This window comes from Petromyzon marinus (genome assembly GCF_048934315.1).
Source record: "Petromyzon marinus isolate PM22_M1 ecotype Great Lakes invasive population chromosome 84 unlocalized genomic scaffold, UKy_Petmar_22M1.pri1.0 chr84_unloc.5, whole genome shotgun sequence".
Taxonomy (NCBI): domain Eukaryota; kingdom Metazoa; phylum Chordata; class Hyperoartia; order Petromyzontiformes; family Petromyzontidae; genus Petromyzon; species Petromyzon marinus.
The window spans coordinates 218,240-239,861 of record NW_027422642.1 but is presented as its reverse complement, the minus strand read 5'-3'; the positions used below and the strand labels follow the sequence as shown (position 1 = coordinate 239,861).

Sequence of the window (21,622 nt, the reverse complement as noted above, 5' to 3'; positions counted from 1 at the left end):
CCCCACCCACCACTACGTACAACCACTACCCCCCACCACTACCCCCCCCACCACTACCCCCCACCACACCCCCCCACCACTACCCCCTCCACCACTACCACCCACCCACCACCACCACTACCCCCCCACCACACCCCCCCCACCACTACCCCCCACCACTACCCCCCAAAACTACCCCCCACCACTACCCCCCCACCTACCGCTACCCCCCACCACTAACCCCCAAAACTACTCCCCACCACTACCCCCCCACCACCACCACTACCCCCCCACCACACCCCCCCCCACCACTACCTCCAACCACTACCCCCCACCACTACCCCCCACCACCACCCACCCAACCACCCCCCTCTCCCTCCCCCGGCGTGGAGCTACCCAGGGGACCTTTGCCTGCGTGCCGCGACGCCAACAATGCCTCAGATTGAAGGTCGGATAACAATAGCCACGTGGCTGGGTCCATTGTCCTCACCCCCCACCCACCCTCCCCCCCACCACCATTACCCCCCCACTACCCACCCACCACCACCACCACCACCACCCCCTCGGTTAGACTCTCGCCTCCCTTAATTGGCGATGAGGCATTAATAGCCCCAAATCCACCGCGTCGTTGGCCTTTATAAACATTGAGGGCCTCTTCAAAATCGTCGCCACCAACGCCACCACTTCACCACCACCACCGCCACTCCATCACCACCGCTCCACCAACACCACTCCACCAACACCACTCCACCATCACCGCCATCACCGCCACTCCATCACCACCACTCCCACCAACACCACTCCACCATCACCTCCACCATCACCGCCATCACCGCCACTCCATCACCACCGCTCCACCAACACCACTCCACCATCACCTCCACCATCACCGCCATCACCGCCACTCCACCACCACCACCACCGCCACTCCGTCGAGGCGACCTCAGCGATGGTAAGGGTCTGAGCGCGGAGCTCCGCGCGCGTGGGTTTCTGAGCGCGTGGAGCTCCGCGCGCGTGGGTTTCTGAGCGCGTGGAGCTCCGCGCGCGTGGGTTCTGAGCGCGCGGAGCTCCGCGCGCGTGGGTTCTGAGCGCGGAGCTCCACGCGCGTGGAGCTCCGCGTGGGGCTCGAGGTTCGGCGTTCAGTGTCTCATCATGAGCATCAGCAGCATCATCATCAGCAGCAGCATCAGCAGCAGCATCATCAGCAGCATCATCAGCATCAGCGGCAGGCTTTGTCTGAAACAATGCTGATCAACTGGCCCAGATGTTGATGGGCAAAAGAGCGGGTTTCAACTTTCTGTGTCTCATCAGCAGCAGCATCATCATCAGCATCATCATCATCAGCATCATCATCAGCGGCATCAGCAGCATCATCAGCATTGGCAGGCTTTGTCTGAAACGATGCTCATCAACTGACACCAGAAGGCTGTGTGACCGCTGATGAAACTGCTGATGCTGCTGCTGATGCTGCTGCTGATGGTGATGATGCTGATGATGATATCGCTGCTGATGATGTTGCTGATGATGATGCTGATGAAGTTACTGATGATGATACTACTGCTGCTGATGATGATGTTACTGCTGCTGATGATGTTGATGATGTTGCTGCGGATGAGGCTGTTGATGTTGCTGATGATGATGCTGATGATGTTGCTGCGGATGATGCTGCTGACGATGATGTTGCTGATGATGATGCTGATGGTGTTGCTGCGGATGATGCTGCTGATGATGATGATGCTGCTGATGATGATAGTGTTGATGATGATGTTGTTGATGATGATGTTGCTGATGATGATGTTGCTGATGATGATGCTGCTGATGATGACGCTGCTGATGATGATGTTGTTGATGATGATGTTGCTGATGATGATGTTGCTGCTGATGCTGATGATGTTGCTGATGATGATGTTGCTGATGATGATGATGTTGCTGATGATGATGTTGCTGATGATGATGATGTTGCTGATGATGTTGCTGATGATGATAATGTTGCTGATGATGATGTTGCTGATGATGATGTTGTTGATGATGATGTTGCTGATGATGATGTTGCTGATGATGATGATGTTGCTGATGATGTTGCTGATGATGATGATGTTGCTGATGATGTTGCTGATGATGATGATGTTGCTGATGATGATGTTGCTGATGATGATGTTGATGATGATGTTGCTGATGATGATGTTGCTGATGATGATGATGATGTTGCTGATGATGATGTTGCTGATGATGATGATGTTGCTGATGATGATGTTGCTGATGATGATGATGTTCTCAGTCTCCCAAGAAAGCGAAGAAGAAGGCGGAGAGTGGAAGTTCCAACGTCTTCTCGATGTTCGAGCAAAGTCAAATCCAAGAGTTCAAAGAGGTGAGCGGATCGTCTCTCCCCTAGGTCCGCTCGGCCTTGACAGCACCCAGCGATCTGCCACAGTCACTCACTGACTCAATCACTCACCCACTCATTTACTCACTCACCCACTGACTCACTCATTCACCCACTGACTCACTGACTCACTCACCCACTGACTCACTCACTCACCCACTCACTCATTCACCCACTGACTCACTCACTCACCCACTCACCCACCCACTGACTCACTCACTCACTCACCCACTGACTCACTCACTCACCCACTCACCCACCCACTGACTCACTCACTCACTCACCCACTCACTCATTCACCCACTGACTTACTGACTCACTAACCGACTCACTCATTCACCCACTCACTCACTCACCCACTGACTCACTCACTCACCCACTCACTCACCCACTCACTCACTCACCCACTCACTCACTTACTCACCTACTGACTCACTCACTCACCCACCCACTCACTCACCCACCCACTGACTCACTGACTCACTCACTCACTCACCCACTGACTCACTCATTCACACACCCACTCACTCACTCACTCACCCACTGACTCACCAACTCACTCACCCACTCACTCACTCACCCACTCACTCACCCACTGACTTACTGACTCACTCACCCACTCACTCATTCACTCACTCACCCACTCACTCACTCACTTTCCCACTCACTCACTCACCCACTCACTCATTCACCCACTCACTCACTCACTCACCCACTCACTCACTCACCCACTGACTTACTGACTCACTCACCCACTCACTCATTCACCCACTCACTCACTCACTCATCCACTCACTCACTCACCCACTCACTCACTCACCCACTGACTTACTGACTCACTCATTCATTCACGCACTCACTCACTCACTCACCCACTGACTCACTCACTCACCCACTCACTCACTGACTCACTCACCCACTGACTCACTCATTCACCCACTCACTCACTCACCCACTGACTCACTCACTCACTCACCCACTAACTTACTGACTCACTAACCCACTCACTCATTCACCCACTCACTCACTCACTCACCCACTGACTCACTCACCTACTCACTCACTCACCTACTGACTCACTCACTCACCCACTCACTCACTCACCCACTGACTCACTCACTCACCCACTGACTCACTCACTCACCCACTCACTCACTCACCCACTGACTCACTCACTCACTGAATCACTCACCTACTGAATCACTCACCCACTGACTCATGAACTCACTGACTCATTCACTCACCCACTGAATCACTCGCTGACTCACTCACTCACCCACTGACTCACTCACTAGGTGAGTGAGTGGATGAGTGAGTTGGTGGGTGAGTGGGTGAGTGAGTGAGTGGGTGGGTGAGTGAGTGGGTGAGTGAGTCAGTGGGTGAGTGGGTGAGTGAGTGAGTGGGTGAGTGAGTGGGTGAGTGAGTCAGTGGGTGAGACAGTGATTGGGTGAGTGAGTGGGTGAGACAGTGATGGGTGAGTGTGTTGTAATCTGAAGTGTTGGTGGTTGAACACAGTGTCTGGAAGATGGTACTGATGATGCTGCTGCTGATGATGCTGATAATGATGCTGATGATGATACTGCTGCTGCTGATGATAATGATGCTGCTGCTGCTGATGATGATGATACTGCTGCTGCTGATGATGCTGCTGATGATGCTGCTGATGATGATGATGCTGATGATGATGCTGCTGATGATGCTGCTGATGATGCTGCTGATGATGATGCTGTCTCCCGCAGGCGTTCACCATCATGGATCAGAACAGAGACGGGTTCATCGACAAGGATGACCTGAGGGGCACATTCGCTGCTCTGGGTGAGTGCCACGGCCACTGTGAACCACTCACCCACTCACTCACCCACTCACTCACTCACCCACTCACTCACCCACTCACTCACCCACTCACTCACCCACTCACTCACCCACTCACTCACCCACTCACTCCCTCACTCACCCACTCACTCACCCACTCACTCACCCACTCACTCACCCACTCACTCACCCACCTACTCACCCATTCACCTATCTACTCACCCACCCACTCACCCACCCACTCACTCACCCATCTACTCACTCACCCACTCACTCACCCACTCACTCACTCACTCACCTACTCACTCACTCACCCACCCACTCACTCACCCACCTACTCACCCATTCACCTACCCACTCACTCACCCACTCACTCACCCACCCACCCACTCACTCACCCATCCACTCACCCACCCACTCACCTACCCAATCACTCACCCACTCACCCACTCACCCACCACTCACTTACCCACCCACCCACTCACCCACTCACTCACCAACTCACCCACCCACTCACCCACTCACCCTTCACCCACTCACTCACTCACCCACCTACTCACCCACTCACTCACCACTCACCCACTCACTTATCCACTCACCAACCCACTCACCCACCCACTCACTCACCCACCCACTCACCCACCCACTCACCTACCCAATCACTCACCCACTCACCCACTCACCCACCACTCACTCACCCACCCACCCACTCACCCACTCACTCACCAACTCACCCACCCACTCACCCACTCACTCACCACTCACCCACTCACTTATCCACTCACCAACCCACTCACTCACCCACCCACTCACCCTTCACCCACCCTACTCACTCACTCACTCACCCACCTACTCACCCACTCACTCACCACTCACCCACTCACTTATCCACTCACCAACCCACTCACTCACCCACCCACTCACCTTTCACCCACCCACTCACCCACTCACCCACTCACTCACTCACCCACCTACTCACCCACTCACCCACCTACTCACCCACTCACCCACCCACTCACCCACTCACTCACTCACCCACCTACTCACCCACTCACCCACCTACTCACCCACTCACTCATCCACTCACCAACCCACTCACCCACTCACCCACCCACACGGCCACTCACCCACTCACCCACCTACTCATCCACTCACTCATCCACTCACCAACCCACTCACTCACTCACGCACTCACCAACCCACTCACTCACTCACTCACCCACCCACACGGCCACCTTGAACCCTAAAAAGAAGGCGTTGATGTTTCTAATGATATTATTTTTAATGATGCTGCTGCTACTGCTGATGCTGCTGTTGCTGCTGATGCTGATGTTGCTGCTGCTGCTGATGCTGCTGCTGATGCTGATGTTGCTGCTGCTGCTGATGTTGCTGCTGCTGCTGATGATGTTGTTGGTCCGCAGGGAGGCTGAACGTGAAGGGCGAGGAGCTGGACGAGATGATCAAAGAGGCACCGGCCGCTCTGAACTTCACCATCTTCCTCACCATGTTCGGGGAGAAGCTCAAAGGTGAGCGGTGGTGAGGGGGTGGGTGGGGGGGTGGGTGGGGGGGGGGGTGAGTGGGGGGGTGGGTGGGTGGGGGGGTGAGTGGGGGGGTGGGTTGGGGGGTGAGTGGGGGGGTGAGTTAGTGGGTGAGTGGGTGAGTGGGTGGGTGAGTGGGTGGGTGAGTGGGTGAGTGGGTGGGTGAGTGGGTGGGTGGGGGGGTGAGTGGGTGGGTGAGTGGGGGGGTGAGTGGGTGGGTGAGTGGGTGGGTGAGTGGGTGAGTGAGTGGGTGGGTGGGTGGGTGAGTAGATGGGTGGGTGGGTGAGTGGGTGGGTGAGTGGGTGAGTGGGGGGGTGGGTGAGTTAGTGGGTGAGTGGGTGGGTGAGTGGGTGGGTGAGTGGGTGAGTGGGGGGGTGAGTGTGTGGGTGGGGGGGTGAGTGGGGGGGTGGGTGGGGGGGGGGGTGAGTGGGTGGGTGAGTGGGTGAGTAGGTGAGTGAGTGGGTGGGTGAGTGAGTGGGGGGGTGAGTGGGTGAGTGGGTGGGTGAGTTAGTGGGTGAGTGGGTGGGTGAGTGGGTGAGTGGGTGAGTGGGTGGGGGGGTGAGTGGGTGGGTGGGTGAGTGGGTGGGGGGGTGGGTGAGTGGGTGGGGGGGTGGGTGAGTGGGGGGGTGGGTGGGTGAGTGGGGGGGTGGGGGGGTGGGTGGGTGGGTGAGTGAGTGGGTGAGTGGGTGGGTGAGTGGGTGAGTTGGTGGGTGGGTGAGTGGGTCGGTGAGTGAGTGGGGGGGTGAGTGGGTTGGTGGGGGGGGGGTGAGTGGGGGGGGTGGGTGGGTGAGTGAGTGGGTGAGTGGGTGGGTGGGTGGGTGAGTGAGTGGGTGGGGGGTGAGTGGGTGGGTGGGTGAGTGGGTGGGTGAGTGAGTGGGTGGGTGAGTGGGTGGGTGAGTGGGTGAGTTGGTGGGTGGGTGAGTGGGTCGGTGAGTGCGTGGGTGACTGAGTGGGTGAGTGACTGGGTGAGTGACTGAGTGGGTGAGTGACTGAGTGGGTGAGTGACTGAGTGAGTGAGTGGGTGAGTGACTGAGTGACTGAGTGGGTGAGTGACTGAGAGGGTGAGTGACTGAGTGGGAAAGTGAGTGACTGAATTACTGAGTGGGTGAGTGACTGAGAGGGTGAGTGAGTAGGTGAGTGACTGAGTGACTGGGTGGGTGAATGACTGAGTGAGTGCCTGAGTGACTGAGTGACTGAGTGGGTGAGTGACTGAGTGACCGATTGGGTGGGTGAGTGGGTGAGTGAGTGACTGAGTGAGTGACTGAGTGACTGAGTGGGTGAGTGACTGAGTGACTGGGTGGGTGAGTGACTGACTGAGTGACTGAGTGACTGAGTGGGTGAGTGACTGAGTGTCCGAGTGGGTGGGTGAGTGACTGAGTGACTGAGTGACTGGGTGGGTGAGTGACTGACTGAGTGACTGAGTGACTGAGTGGGTGAGTGACTGAGTGACCGAGTGGGTGGGTGAGTGACTGAGTGGGTGAGTGACTGAGTGACTGAGTGACTGGGTGGGTGAGTGACTGACTGAGTGACTGAGTGGGTGAGTGACTGAGTGGGTGAGTGACTGAGTGAGTGACTGAGTGACTGAGTGGGTGAGTGACTGAGTGACCGAGTGGGTGGGTGAGTGACTGAGTGGGTGAGTGACTGAGTGACTGAGTGACTGAGTGAGTGACTGAGTGACTGAGTGACTGAGTGGGTGAGTGACTGGGTGGGTGAGCGACTGGGTGAGTGACTGAGTGACTGAGTGAGTGAATGACTGACTGAGTGACTGAGTGACTGACTGAGTTACTGAGTGACTGAGTGACTTAGTGGGTGAGTGACTGAGTGACTGAATGACTGAGTGGGTGAATGACTGACTGAGTGACTGAGTGACTGAGTGACTGAGTGGGTGAGTGACTGACTGAGTGACTGAGTGACTGAGTGACTGAGTGGGTGACTGACTGAGTGACTGGGTGGGTGAGTGACTGAGTGACTGAATGACTGACTGAGTGAATGACTGACTGAGTGACTGAGTGACTGAGTGGGTGGCTGAGTGAGTGAGTGACTGAGTGGGTGAATGACTAACTGAGTGACTGAGTGACTGAGTGACTGACTGAGTGACTGGGTGGGTGAGTGACTGAGTGACTGACTGAGTGACTGGGTGAGTGAGTGACTGAGTGACTGACTGAGTGACTGAGTGACTGAGTGACTTGGCGGACGGGTCGACGAGATGTCACCTGCCCACGTCTTTGCGTGTTCCAGGCACAGACCCTGAGGAAACCATTCTCAACGCGTTCAAGATATTTGACCCCGAGGGCAAGGGCACTGTCCAGCAGGACTAGTGAGTTGAACACGTGACAGTCATAGGAGCAGCAGCAATTTGTTTATTTCGCGAGCAATATTATCCGCGATAAAAACATTTTTTTAATAATAATAATCATACAAATCATCGGGTTAGATCACGTAAATGCGCATTCCAAATTTACGCGATTTAACCAGAACGAAAAAAATAAATATTTATTCACCAAGGGCGAGTGACATCCACCACTGGCAAAAGCGTCCCCCGTATCCGCCATTCTCATATCGGGAAAATGCCACTTTTTGCTCCGTCCTAATACATCAATAATCCTGTTAGGGGCCGCCATAAATGACGTCATGCACCTATGGGGCGGGGGGGTGAGGGGGGGTGGGGGGGGGTCAGACATTTGTGACGATGAGGGGGAGGGTGGGGAGGGTGGTGAGAGATGTGACGTCACATCAGAATGGGCAACTTTTAGAATGAATAAATGAACGTGGACAACACGTTCTACTTAATAAAATGAGACTTTGTGATGAACGTCTTCTGCTACATCGTCACAGAGTACAGCTCCACGTCACATTCGCGTTACGATGACGACAATAGTTTAAGGCGATTTGAAGCGAGTTTCATTTTTTATTTTGTGGGGGGTGGGGGGCAGAGCTTTGTGACGTCATAGTTGAGGGGGGGGGAAGCTTTGTGACGTCATAGTTGAGGGGGAGGCAGAGCTTTGTGACGTCATAGTTGAGGGGTGGGTGGAAAGAGCTTCGTGACGTCATAGTTGAGAGGGAGGCAGATCTTTGTGACGTCATAGTCGAGGGGGGGGTCTGACTTTCTGTGACGTCACGTGACCAGGGTGGAGGGAGGGGGTGTCAAAAAATCGTCCAAAATCGCGTGACGTCATTTATGGACGGCCCCTTATCCTCCGCCCTAATATCTAATCCCATTATCCTCCATCCTAATATATGGGAAATCCCATTTTCCCCCACCCTAATATCTGGGAAGTCCCATTATCTGCCATCCTAATGTCTGGGAAATCCCATTAGCCCCTGCCCTTATATCTGGGAAGTCCCATTATCTGCCATGCTGATGATGATGCTGATGATGCTGCTGCTGATGATGCCGATGATGCTGCTGATGCTGATGACACTGATGATGCTGCTGATGATGCTGCCATGCTGATGATGCTGCTGATGATGCTGCTGCTGATGCTGATGATGCTGCTGATGATGATGCTGCTGATGATGCTGCTGCTGATGATACTGATGATGATGCTGATGATGATGCTGCTGATGATGCTGATGCTGCTGATGATGCTGCCATGCTGATGATGCTGCTGCTGATGATGATGCTGCTGCTGATGATGCTGATGCTGATGATAATGTTGATTGTCCCTCACAGCATCAAGGATATGCTGAGGACTCAGGCTGATCGATTCACTGAGGAGGAGGTGAGGGGGGAGGGGCGGTGGGGGTCACGTGGGGAGGAGCTCTGCCCCCCCCCTCCCCACGTGACTAGTAATTTGCATATCCATTTCATGTAATGAATATTTTAATTAATAACAATTTAATTACACGTCTAAGTTAATTAAAAGGTTATTATTACGTACTTACTCGTCCATCTATGCCGTATATAATTTCATTGGCTTTGAAACAATGGTTAAGAGATGTGTAATCGTCACAACATTAAATAAACATTACAATTACAATCCTTTTTCTTGAAAATGTAAAGTATAAAAATAACTATATGATTATTAATCACATTACGTGGAATGGTTCCCTCAGTATGTTGTATAATTATTGTAACTTTCCACACCACAATTGCACGCAATTACAATTAAATTTCCCTTAACTTTTAACTTAAACAAACAAACCATTCACTGCGACAAGGATTCACTATTTTATTGGAGATTTAAAAAATGACGTTAAGATGCACAATTATATCATTGGAATGTTTATTTTAATTACTAATTATATATTATGATGTATAATTGCGTTATTGTTGTAAATTTCTATATTATAAAGGACGAATTACGAAATGTTAATTTGCATTCTTTCCCTCAGAATATTAATATTTACGTAATGTTTGTTTGTTTATAAAACATTGTAATAGAAGATTTTGACTACCAATTACAATATTAATTTGCATTCTTTCCCTCAGAATATTAATATTTACGTAATGTTTGTTTGTATAAAACATTGTAATAGAAGATTTTGACTACTAATTACAATATTAATTTGCATTGTTTCCCTCAGAATATTAATATTTACGTAATGTTTGTTTGTATAAAACATTGTAATAGAAGATTTTGACTACTAATTACAATGTTAATTTGCATTCTTTCCCTCAGAATATTAATATTTACGTAATGTTTGTTTGTATAAAACATTGTAATAGAAGATTTTGACTACTAATTACAATATTAATTTGCATTCTTTCCCTCAGAATATTAATATTTACGTAATGTTTGTTTGTATAAAACATGGTAATAGAAGATTTTGACTACTAATTACAATATTAATTTGCATTCTTTCCCTCAGAATATTAATATTTACGTAATGTTTGTTTGTATAAAATATTGTAATAGAAGATTTTGACTACTAATTAATTTGCATTCTTTCCCTCAGAATATTAATATTTACGTCATGTTTGTTTGTATAAAGCATTGTAATAGAAGATTTTGACTACTAATTACAATATTAATTTGCATTGTTTCACTCAGAATATTAATATTTACGTAATGTTTGTTTTATAAAACATTGTAATAGAAGATTTTGACTACTAATTACAATATTAATTTGCATTCTTTCCCTCAGAATATTAATATTTACGTAATGTTTGTTTGTATAAAACATTGTAATAGAAGATTTTGACTACTAATTACAATATTAATTTGCATTCTTTCCCTCAGAATATTAATATTTACGTAATGTTTGTTTGTATAAAACATTGTAATATAAGATTTTGACTACTAATTACAATATTAATTTACATTCTTTCCCTCAGAATATTAATATTTACGTAATGTTTGTTTGTATAAAACATTGTAATAGAAAATTTTGACTACTAATTACAATATTAATTTGCATTCTTTCCCTCAGAATATTAATATTTACGTAATGTTTGTTTGTATAAAACATTGTAATAGAAGATTTTGACTACTAATTACAATATTAATTGGCATTCTTTCCCTCAGAATATTAATATTTACGTAATGTTTGTTTGTATAAAACATTGTAATGATTATATACTTTTAGTTATGTTAATAGATGATTATTATAATAATTTACATAAATGAAACGTATCGATAGCATAACGTTTCGTCGAAGTAAAGCATCGTAATTGTTAATAATTATAAAAGTTGTATTTCTTAGGGGCTGCCCATAAATGACGTCACGCACCTATGGGGTGAGGGGGGGGTGAGGGTCAGACATTTGTGACGATGAGGGTTAGGGGGGGGTGGTGAGAGATGTGACGTCACATCAGAATGGGCAACTTTTAGAATGAATAAATGAACGTGGACAACACGTTCTACTTAATAAAATAAGACTTTGCAATGAACGTCTTCTGCTACATCGTCACAGAGTACAGCTCCACGTCACATTCGCGTTACGATGACGACAATAGTTTAAAGCGATTTGAAGCGAGTTTCATTTTTTATTTTGTGGGGGGGGGGGGGGGCAGAGCTTTGTGACGTCATAGTTGAGGGGGGGCAGAGCTTTGTGACGTCATAGTTTAGGGGGGGGCGTTTGACTTGCTGTGACGTCGTAGTTGAGCGGGGGGGGAAGAGCTTTGTGACGTCATAGTTGAGGGGGGCAGAGCTTTGTGACGTCATCGTTGAGAGGGGGGAGCTTTGTGACGTCATAGTTGAGAGGGGGGGTGGGGTCTGACTTTTTGTGACGACGCGTGACGACGATGCGGGGATGGGGGGGTCAGAAATCGCGTGACGTCATTTATGGACCGGCCCCCATTAACTCGAGGTTTTATTTTACCCAATAAAATAAAATCGGAAATAAATAAATAAATAAATTTGACTAATCGATCGCATGAGGTTTCGTCGGAGTAGAGTGTCGCAATTGTTAATGGTTAAAAAAAGTTTAATTTATCACGTATTCTTATGTTTTTCTGGCCTCCCACCCACCACCCCCCACCCCCCACCCACCACCCCCCACCCCCCACCCACCACCCCCCCACCCCCCACCCACCACCCCCCACCCCCCCACCCACCACCCACCACCCCTCTCACGCAGTGCACGCAAATGTTCACCGCGTTCCCTCCCGACGTGGCGGGAAACCTCGACTACAAGAACCTGTGCTACGTCATCACGCACGGAGAGGACAAGGACCAGGAGTGATGACGTCATCGCGCGATCGACGTCCACTACCCGAACGATGACGTCGGACGCGATCCGCCCGGCCCCCCGCCCCCCCCGACCCCCCGCCGGCCCCGCCCCCCCCCCCTTGCGTGTGCCGCTGTCGACGTCATCGCGCGAAGAGGCCTTTACCCCCGACTCGTGAAAGGCGTGCCGATGACGTCACAAGCGTCAGTGTCGACAGCGTTTTCGCGGCGACGTCATCGCGTACAGGCGTTCCCGACTCATCGTGAGGGGGGGAAGGTGTCCAACGGTGTGGAGGAGTGTGCGGTGACGTCATCGCGTCGTCTACAACGTTACGTGGTGACGTCATCGCGTAGCGTCCGCGACGTTGAACGATTCTGATAGCGAATGACGTCATAGCGCAGGCAACCAACGGGAGGGTGAGCCGTGATATCATCGCGCACGTTCTCAAAAAACATTACGTGGTGACGTCATCGCGTAGCGTCCGCAACGTTGAGCGATTCTGAGAGCGAATGACGTCATCGCACACAACCGCGCAAACGATATCGGTGACACCGGGGGGGGCGTGGCTTGCGACGCGCGTGACGTCACCGCCTAAGACGCGGACGTCACCGGCGCACTGACGGTGACGTCATTGTCGGGCGGTGACGGCCTCCTTTGTGACGTCACGGATTGTGGGTTTTTTTTCTGTTCGCTGTGGGGGGGAATGGGCAACCTCTAACACGCGGTTTGCAAGGGGAATCGAACTTTGATGGATAGTGGACAATAAAAACGGACATTGACACAAATGACCACGTGCGTACGTGTGTGTCTGTGTGTGTGTGTCTGTGTGTGTGTGTCTGTGTCTGTGTGTGTCTGTGTGTGTGTCTGTGTGTGTGTGTCTGTGTGTGTCTGTGTCTGTGTGTGTCTGTGTGTGTGTCTGTGTGTGTGTCTGTGTCTGTGTGTGTGTGTCTGTGTCTGTGTGTATGTCTGTGTTTCTGTGTGTGTGTCTGTGTCTGTGTGTGTCTGTGTGTGTGTGTCTGTGTGTGTGTGTCTGTGTGTGTGTCTAAGATCTGTGTGGAGCGATAGTGTAGCGGTTAGCGCTACGCTGCGCTATGAACCTGGCGACCCGGGTTCGATTCCCGCTCACGGCCAACACCAGTGACGATTATCTGAACCGGTCCCGGGCCTCCCCTAGGTCGACTCAGCCTCAAATGAGTACCTGGTTCGGTGTGTAAACATCGCCCCTAGGGAGACAAAGGCGGTCGGGCATGGTGCTGGCCACCCACCCCCTCGTGTACAGTTCTGGCCTTCATAGGTGCTCGCTAACAGCACTTGTCCCTACAGTCTGTTACAGGCTATATGGGGGATCTTTGTTTATCTTTGTGTCTAAGATCTGGGCAAGGTCCCATCGGTGAGCTCCTCCGGCGGGGAAGGCTGCGATGGCTGGGTCATATGGCCCGCATGCCCAGCCACCGCATGCCGAAACAGCTTTTGTTTGGCCGGATTGAGGGGGCTAAGCGGGCGCGGCACGGGCTAGAGAAGAGATGGAGTGACGTGGTACAGGAGGACGTGGAGCTGAGTGGACTTGCCGATGACTGGTACCAGCGGTGTCAAGATCGGCCTATGTGGAGGAGGCTCGTGAAGGATGCTACTGGGCAGTTGGAGGCAGTCGCCCTCCAACAACAACGGAGGGCGGAGGAGCGACGCTCACAACAACGAGCGGAGCGCCGGGTGGCTAAAGCACAGCAAGTTGGCACAGTAGGGGGCACAGGTGGTGCATCAGCCAGTCATCTCAGTCAGTCGACCCGTGGCACCTGGGTCTGCCCCGTGACCTCCTGCCAGCGGGCGTTCGACACTTCACGTGGCCTCAGGGTGCACATAGCCTGGAACAAGCGTCGTGGTGACGTCACCGCAACTTAGTGGCGAATGGCGGTTGTTGTTGTTGTCTGTGTGTGTGTGTGTCTGTGTGTGTGTCTGTGTGTGTGTGTTTGTGTCTGTGTGTGTCTGTGTGTGTCTGTGTGTGTCTCTGTGTGTGTCTGTGTGTGTATCTGTGTGTGTCTGTGTGTGTGTGTGTCTATGAACCGAGCGACCCGGGATCGATTCCCGCTCACGGCCAACACCAGTGACGATTATCTGAACCGGTCCCGGGCCTCCCCTAGGTCGACTCAGCCTCAAATGAGTACCTGGTGCGGTGTGTAAACATCGCCACTGGAGAGACAAAGGCGGTCGGGCGGAGTGCTGGCCACCCACCCCCTCGTGTACCGTTCCGGCCTTCATAGACGCTGCTCGCTGACAGCGCTTGCCCCTACAGTCTGTTAAGGCTACACGGGGGATCTTTGTCTGAGTGTCACACCCTGTTGTTTGGCAGTCTGCTGCCCCGAGTAGAGAACTGTCCACCCCTCATGGTGACAGGAGCCAGAGCCAGTCCACCGGAACTCCTGAATGCCGCAGAGATCCAGGCGGTACCGGTCCAGCTCCCGACAGAGGAGCGGCAGCCTCTCCTCCGCGGCGAGCGTTCGAACATTCCACGTGGCCACACGAAGTGGCTTTTCGTTGCTCCTGGAGGAGCCCCGAGGGTAGAGATTCAGTCTCCTGGCTCCGCCAATTGGGGTTTGGCCAGGAGACGTCACGGACACCTGTCCCCCCGGGGCCTCCGGCACAAACTTATTAATTAGATATTTTAGACGTGGTTTAGTGGTAATCTATTGAAGGTGGAGGGGTTACCAGAGCCCCCGTTTAGCCTCTGTGGTGGCTTCAAACGCCTTGAGGGGAAAGGCCACTCGGAATTGGCCCTCCCCCCACGGCACTGTCCACGACTGCATTGCCCGTCCGGCACCATGAGGAGGTCGGGGGTTGTTTTGCCATTACCAACACGCTGTTCCGGCATCGGCGCGTCCACACAACATCGTGGATGCATGCCGGGTCCAAGCAAGAACATCTGCTGGACTACAGTGACGGACCAGCGGATGCGAGCCCATGTCCTTGACACCAGGACCTACCGTGGAGCTGATCTGCCCTCTGACCATCGATTTGTCATCTGTAAGATGCGCCGCCCATTCTTCCACTCCGGTGGTGGGTGTACACCCAGGACCCCATTCCAACCAAAAGTGGCCTGGTCTCGGTTATCTGATGAAAGTTGCAAGCGAGAATTTCATCATCGCCTGCGGCTGTGGTTGGCATCGTCCCCCACTCCTCCTGATGTCGAGGGTAAATGGGCGAGGTTTAGGACTGTGACTCATGCAGCTGCAATGGCTGCTTTGGGTACGCGGTCCAGACCTCCCCAGAGACCCTGGCTGACAGAGGAGGTGTTCAAGATGGTTTAGAAAAAGCGACAGGCCCACTGTCATCGGCTACAGCATCCCACGTCAGAGAATGAGGAGGCTTACCGCAGCCTTCGCTCAGAGGTTCGGAGAGCCGTGAGGCGCTGCAAGGATGGGTGGTGGTCGCGGGTTGCTGAGGAGATGGAGTCTGCCTCAATGGGCCGCGATCACAAATCCCTATGTAAGTCCATCAAAAAAGTAACCTGCAGCGCCACACCTATTACCATCATTTGGGGAAAGAACGGTGATCCAATCTCCAACCCCCAGGAACAGGTTTTCAAGATGGCTGAGCATTTCTGTGAGGTCCTGGGGGAGAGGAAATCCCTCAGCCTAGAAAACATCGTGGGACAAAGTGGAAATGACCCTGCTGAGGCTGCGGTGCCTCAAATATTGGAGGAGGAAGTCACCCCCTCTGAGTGGCTGGCTGAGGTGCCATCTGTTGAGGAAGTACTGAAGGCGATCCAGAGTCTGAGACCAGGAAAAGCACCGGGCAGAGATGATCTCCCAAGTGAAATGCTGAGGGAGGATGGCGTTTGTGCACAGACTGCCCTACATAACATCATAACAACATTCTGGACCGCTGGACGGGTTCTTCAGGATTGGAAGGATGCCCTGGCAGTCCCCCTCTTTAAGAAGAGGGACCGCACAGACTGTAACAACTACAGGGGCATCTCACTCCTCAGTGTACTGGGAAAGGTCCTGGCAAGGATTATTCAACATCGCCTTGCCAGGCACGCTGAGGAGAGGCTTGCGGAGCCCCAATGTGTGTTTCAGGAAAGGGCGGTCCTGCACAGATGCCATATTTTCTGTCCGTCTGCTACAGCAGAGGTGTGGGAAATTCCAACAAGACTACATCTCTGATTTATTGACCTGGTCAAGGCCTATGATACCATCAGTAGGCCTGGGCTCTGGGTTGTTCTTCGTGCTTTCGGAGTCCCTGACCCGCTGCTCACGATCATTAAGGACCTTCATGATAGTGAGCAGGCCCGGGTAAAACTACGTGGCCGGGAGTCAGAGCCATTCCCGGTACACCTTGGGGTGTGACAGGGATTTCCTCTGGCTCCCACATTATTTAACATCTATTTTGACCACGTAGTTCGTGAAGCCTTCAATGGCTGTACCGGGGGAATCTCCATTTGGTACAGATACAATGGGAGGCTGATCGATGCCCGGGTGCGTTCAAAGGATGACTCCCTATTGCTCAACCACGTTATGTATGCCGATGATCTGGTAATAGGTGCTCACTCAGAGGAGGAGTTGGAGGCGTTGCTGCTGAACCTGGAGCTTGCCACCAAGAGGTGGGGCCTTACCATCAGCCCCACCAAAACTCGCTGACAGCACTTGGCCCTGCAGTCTGTTACAGGCTACACGGGGGGTCTTTGTCCGTGTCTTTTTTTCGTGTGGTGAGTCCTTTTTGATTGCAATCAGCCAGGGTCAATCCACTGCTGGATAACACTGAACCCCATGGGAGAAGGAGCCTTAGCCTGGCTCTGTGAGCCTCAGTGATTCACACTGAACCCTATGGGAGCCTTAGTCTGGCTCTGTGAGCTTCAGTGATTAACACCGAACCCTATGGGAGCCTCAGTCTGGCTCTGTGAGCCTCAGTGATTAACACTGAACCCTATGGGAGGGAGCCTTAGCCTGGCTGTGTGAGCCTCAGTGATTAACACTGAACCATATGGGAGGGAGCCTTAGTCTGGCTCTGTGAGCCTCAGTGATTAACACTGAACCCTATTGGAGAGGGAGCCATAGTCTGGCTCTATGAGCCTCAGTGATTAACACTGAACCCTATGGGAGCCTTAGTCTGGCTCTGTGAGCCTCAGTGATTAACACTGAACCCTATGGGAGCCTTAGTCTGGCTCTATGAGCCTCACTGATTAACACTGAACCCTATGGGAGGGGGAGCCTTAATCTGGCTCTGTGAGCCTCAGTGATTAACACTGAACCCTGAGGGAGCCTTAGTCTGGCTCTGTGAGCCTCAGTGATTAACACTGAACCCTAAGGGAGATGGAGCCTTAGTCTGGCTCTGTGAGCCTCAGTGATTAACACTGAACCCTATGGGAGGGAGCCTTAGTCTGGCTCTGTGAGCCTCAGTGATTAACACTGAACCCTGTGGGAGCCTTAGTCTGGCTCTGTGAGCCTCAGTGATTAACACTAAACCCTATGGGAGCCTTAGTCTGGCTTTGTGAGCCTCAGTGATTAACACTGAACCCTGTGGGAGCCTTAGTCTGGCTCTGTGAGCCTCAGTGATTAACACTGAACCCTGTGGGAGCCTTAGTCTGGCTCTATGAGCCTCAGTGATTAACACTGAACCCTGAGGGAGCCTTAGTCTGGCTCTGTGAGTCTCAGTGATTAACACTGAACCCTATGGGAGGGAGCCTTAGCCTGGCTCTGTGAGCCTCAGTGATTAAAACTGAACCCTATGGGAGCATTAGTCTGGCTCTATGAGCCTCAGTGATTAACACTGAACCCTATGGGAGAGGTAGCCTTAGTCTGGCTCTTTATGCCTCAGTGATTAACATTGAACCCTATGGGAGCCTTAGTCTGGCTCTGTGAGCCTCAGTGATTAACACTGAACCCTATAGGAGGGAGCCTTAGTCTGGCTCTGTGAGCCTCAGTGATTAACACTGAACCCTGTGGGAGCCTTAGTCTGGCTCTGTGAGCCTCAGTGATTAACACTGAACCCTATGGGAGCCTTAGTCTGGCTCTGTGAGGCTCAGTGATTAACACTGAACCCTATGGGAGAGGGAGCCTTAGTCTGGATCTGTGAGCCTCAGTGATTAATACTGAACCCTGTGGGAGCCTTAGTCTGGCTCTGTGAGCCTCAGTGATTAACACGGAACCCTGTGGGAGCCTTAGTCTGGCTCTGTGAGCCTCAATGATTAACACTGACCCCTATGGGTGTGGGGAGCCTTAGTCTGGCTCTGTGAGCCTCAGTGATTAACACTGAACCCTATGGGAGAGGGAGCCTTAGTCTGGCTCTTTGAGCCTCAGTGATTAACACTGAACCCTATGGGAGCCTTAGTCTGGCTCTATCAGCCTCAGTGATTAACACTGAACCCTAAGGGAGAGGGAGCCTTAGTCTGGCTCTGTGAGCCTCAGTGATTAACACTGAACCCCATTGGAGAGGGAGCGTTAGTCTGGCTCTGGGAGCCTCAGTGATTAACACTGAACCCTGTGGGAGCCTTAGTCTGGCTCTGTGATCCTCAGTGATTAACACTGAACCCTATGGGAGCCTTAGTCTGGCTCTGTGAGCCTCAGTGATTAACACTGAACCCTATGGGAGCCTTAGTCTTGCTCTGTGAGCCTAAGAGAATAACACTGAACCCTATGGGAGGGGGAACCTTAGTCTGGCTCTGTGAGCCTCAGTGATTAACACTGAACCCTGTGGGAGCCTTAGTCTGGCTCTGTGAGCCTCAGTGATTAACACTGAACCCTTTGGGAGAGGGAGCCTTAGTCTGGCTCTGTGAGCCTCAGTGATTAACACTGAACCTATTGGGAGACTTAGTCTGGCTCTGTGAGCCTCAGTGATTAACACTGAAAGCTGTGGGTGTGGGGAGCCTTAGTCTGGCTCTGTGAGCCTCAGTGATTAACACTAAACCCTATGGGAGAGGGAGCCTTAGTCTGGCTCTTTGAGCCTCAGTGATTGACACTGAACCCTATGGGAGCCTTAGTCTGGCTCTATGAGCCTCAGTGATTAACACTGAACCCTATGGGAGGGGGAGCCTTAGTCTGGCTCTGTGAGCCTCAGTGATTAACACTGAACCCTATGGGAGCCTTAGTCTGGCTCTGTGAGCCTCAGTGATTAAAACTGAACCCTGTGGGAGCCTTAGTCTGGCTCTGTGAGCCTCAGTGATTAACACTGAACACTATGGGTGTGGGGAGCCTTAGTCTGGCTCTGTGAGCCTCAGTGATTAACACTGAACCCAATGGGAGCCTTAGTCTGGCTCTGTGAGCCTCAGTGATTAACACTGAACCCTATAGGAGGGAGCCTTAGTCTGGCTCTGTGAGTCTCAGTGATTAACACTGAACCCTGTGGGTGTGGGGAGCCTTAGTCTGGCTCTGTGAGCCTCAGTGATTAACACTGAACCCTATAGGAGGGAGCCTTAGTCTGGCTCTGTGAGTCTCAGTGATTTACAATGAACCCTATGGGAGGGGGAGCCTTAGTCTGGCTCTGTGAGCCTCAGTGATTAACAATGAACCCTATGGGAGGGGGAGCCTTAGTCTGGCTCTGTGAGCCTCAAAGAGTTTAACACTGAACCCTAAATAGGGGGAGCCTTAGTCTGGCTCTGTGAGCCTCAGTGATTAATATTGAACCCTGTGGGAGCCTTAGTTTGGCTCTGTGAGCCTCAGTGATTAACACTGAACCCTGTGGGAGCCTTAGTCTGGCTCTGTGAGCCTCAATGATTAACACTGAACCCTATGGGTGTGGGGAGCCTTAGTCTGGCTCTGTGAGCCTCAGTGATTAAAACTGAACCCTATGGGAGCCTTAGTCTGGCTCTATCAGCCTCAGTGATTAACACTAAACCCTATGGGAGAGGGAGCCTTAGTCTGGCTCTTTGAGCCTCAGTGATTAACACTGAACCCTATGGGAGCCTTAGTCTGGCTCTATCAGCCTCAGTGATTTACACTGAACCCTAAGGGAGAGGGAGCCTTAGTCTGGCTCTGTGAGCCTCAGTGATTAACACTGAACCCTATGGGAGAGGGAGCCTTAGTCTGGCTCTTTATGCCTCAGTGATTAACACTGAACCCTATGGGAGCCTTAGTCTGGCTCTGTGAGCCTCAGTGATTAACACTGAACCCTATAGGAGGGAGCCTTAGTCTGGCTCTGTGAGCCTCAGTGATTAACACTGAACCCTGTGGGAGCCTTAGTCTGGCTCTGTGAGCCTCAGTGATTAACACTGAACCCTATGGGAGCCTTAGTCTGGCTCTGTGAGGCTCAGTGATTAACACTGAACCCTATGGGAGAGGGAGCCTTGGTCTGGATCTGTGAGCCTCAGTGATTAATACTGAACCCTGTGGGAGCCTTAGTCTGGCTCTGTGAGCCTCAGTGATTAACACTGAACCCTGTGGGAGCCTTAGTCTGGCTCTGTGAGCCTCAATGATTAACACTGAACCCTATGGGTGTGGGGAGCCTTAGTCTGGCTCTGTGAGCCTCAGTGATTAACACTGAACCCTATGGGAGAGGGAGCCTTAGTCTGGCTCTTTGAGCCTCAGTGATTAACACTGAACCCTATGGGAGCCTTAGTCTGGCTCTATCAGCTTCAGTGATTAACACTGAACCCTAAGGGAGAGGGAGCATTAGTCTGGCTCTGTGAGCCTCAGTGATTAACACTGAACCCCATTGGAGAGGGAGCGTTAGTCTGGCTCTGGGAGCCTCAGTGATTAACACTGAACCCTGTGGGAGCCTTAGTCTGGCTCTATGATCCTCAGTGATTAACACTGAACCCTATGGGAGCCTTAGTCTGGCTCTGTGAGCCTCAGTGATTAACACTGAACCCTATGGGAGCCTTAGTCTTGCTCTGTGAGCCTAAGAGAATAACACTGAACCCTATGGGAGGGGGAGCCTTAGTCTGGCTCTGTGAGCCTCAGTGATTAACACTGAACCCTGTGGGAGCCTTAGTCTGGCTCTGTGAGCCTCAGTGATTAACACTGAACCCATTGGGAGAGGGAGCCTTAGTCTGGCTCTGTGAGCCTCAGTGATTAACACTGAACCTATTGGGAGACGTAGTCTGGCTCTGTGAGCCTCAGTGATTAACACTGAAAGCTGTGGGTGTGGGGAGCCTTAGTCTGGCTCTGTGAGCCTCAGTGATTAACACTAAACCCTATGGGAGAGGGAGCCTTAGTCTGGCTCTATGAGCCTCAGTGATTAACATTGAACCCTATGGGAGGGGGAGCCTTAGTCTGGCTCTTTGAGCCTCAGTGATTAACACTGAACCCTATGGGAGCTTTAGTCTGGCTCTGTGAGCCTCAGTGATTAACACTGAACCCTATGGGAG

General features: G+C 51.7%; 1 protein-coding gene across 1 annotated transcript; it reads left to right on the top strand.

Moving 5' to 3' along the window:
- The first annotated feature begins 640 nt into the window (after positions 1-640).
- On the top strand, positions 641-13,110 carry LOC116936843 (myosin regulatory light chain 2, ventricular/cardiac muscle isoform-like). Its single transcript, XM_032943989.2, has 7 exons — positions 641-931; positions 2,258-2,347; positions 4,102-4,177; positions 5,596-5,700; positions 7,951-8,029; positions 9,386-9,434; positions 12,235-13,110. Exons 1-7 carry the CDS (start codon positions 929-931, stop codon positions 12,337-12,339), a joined length of 507 nt encoding a protein of 168 aa, XP_032799880.1. The 5' UTR covers positions 641-928; the 3' UTR covers positions 12,340-13,110.
- The last annotated feature ends 8,512 nt before the right edge of the window (positions 13,111-21,622 follow it).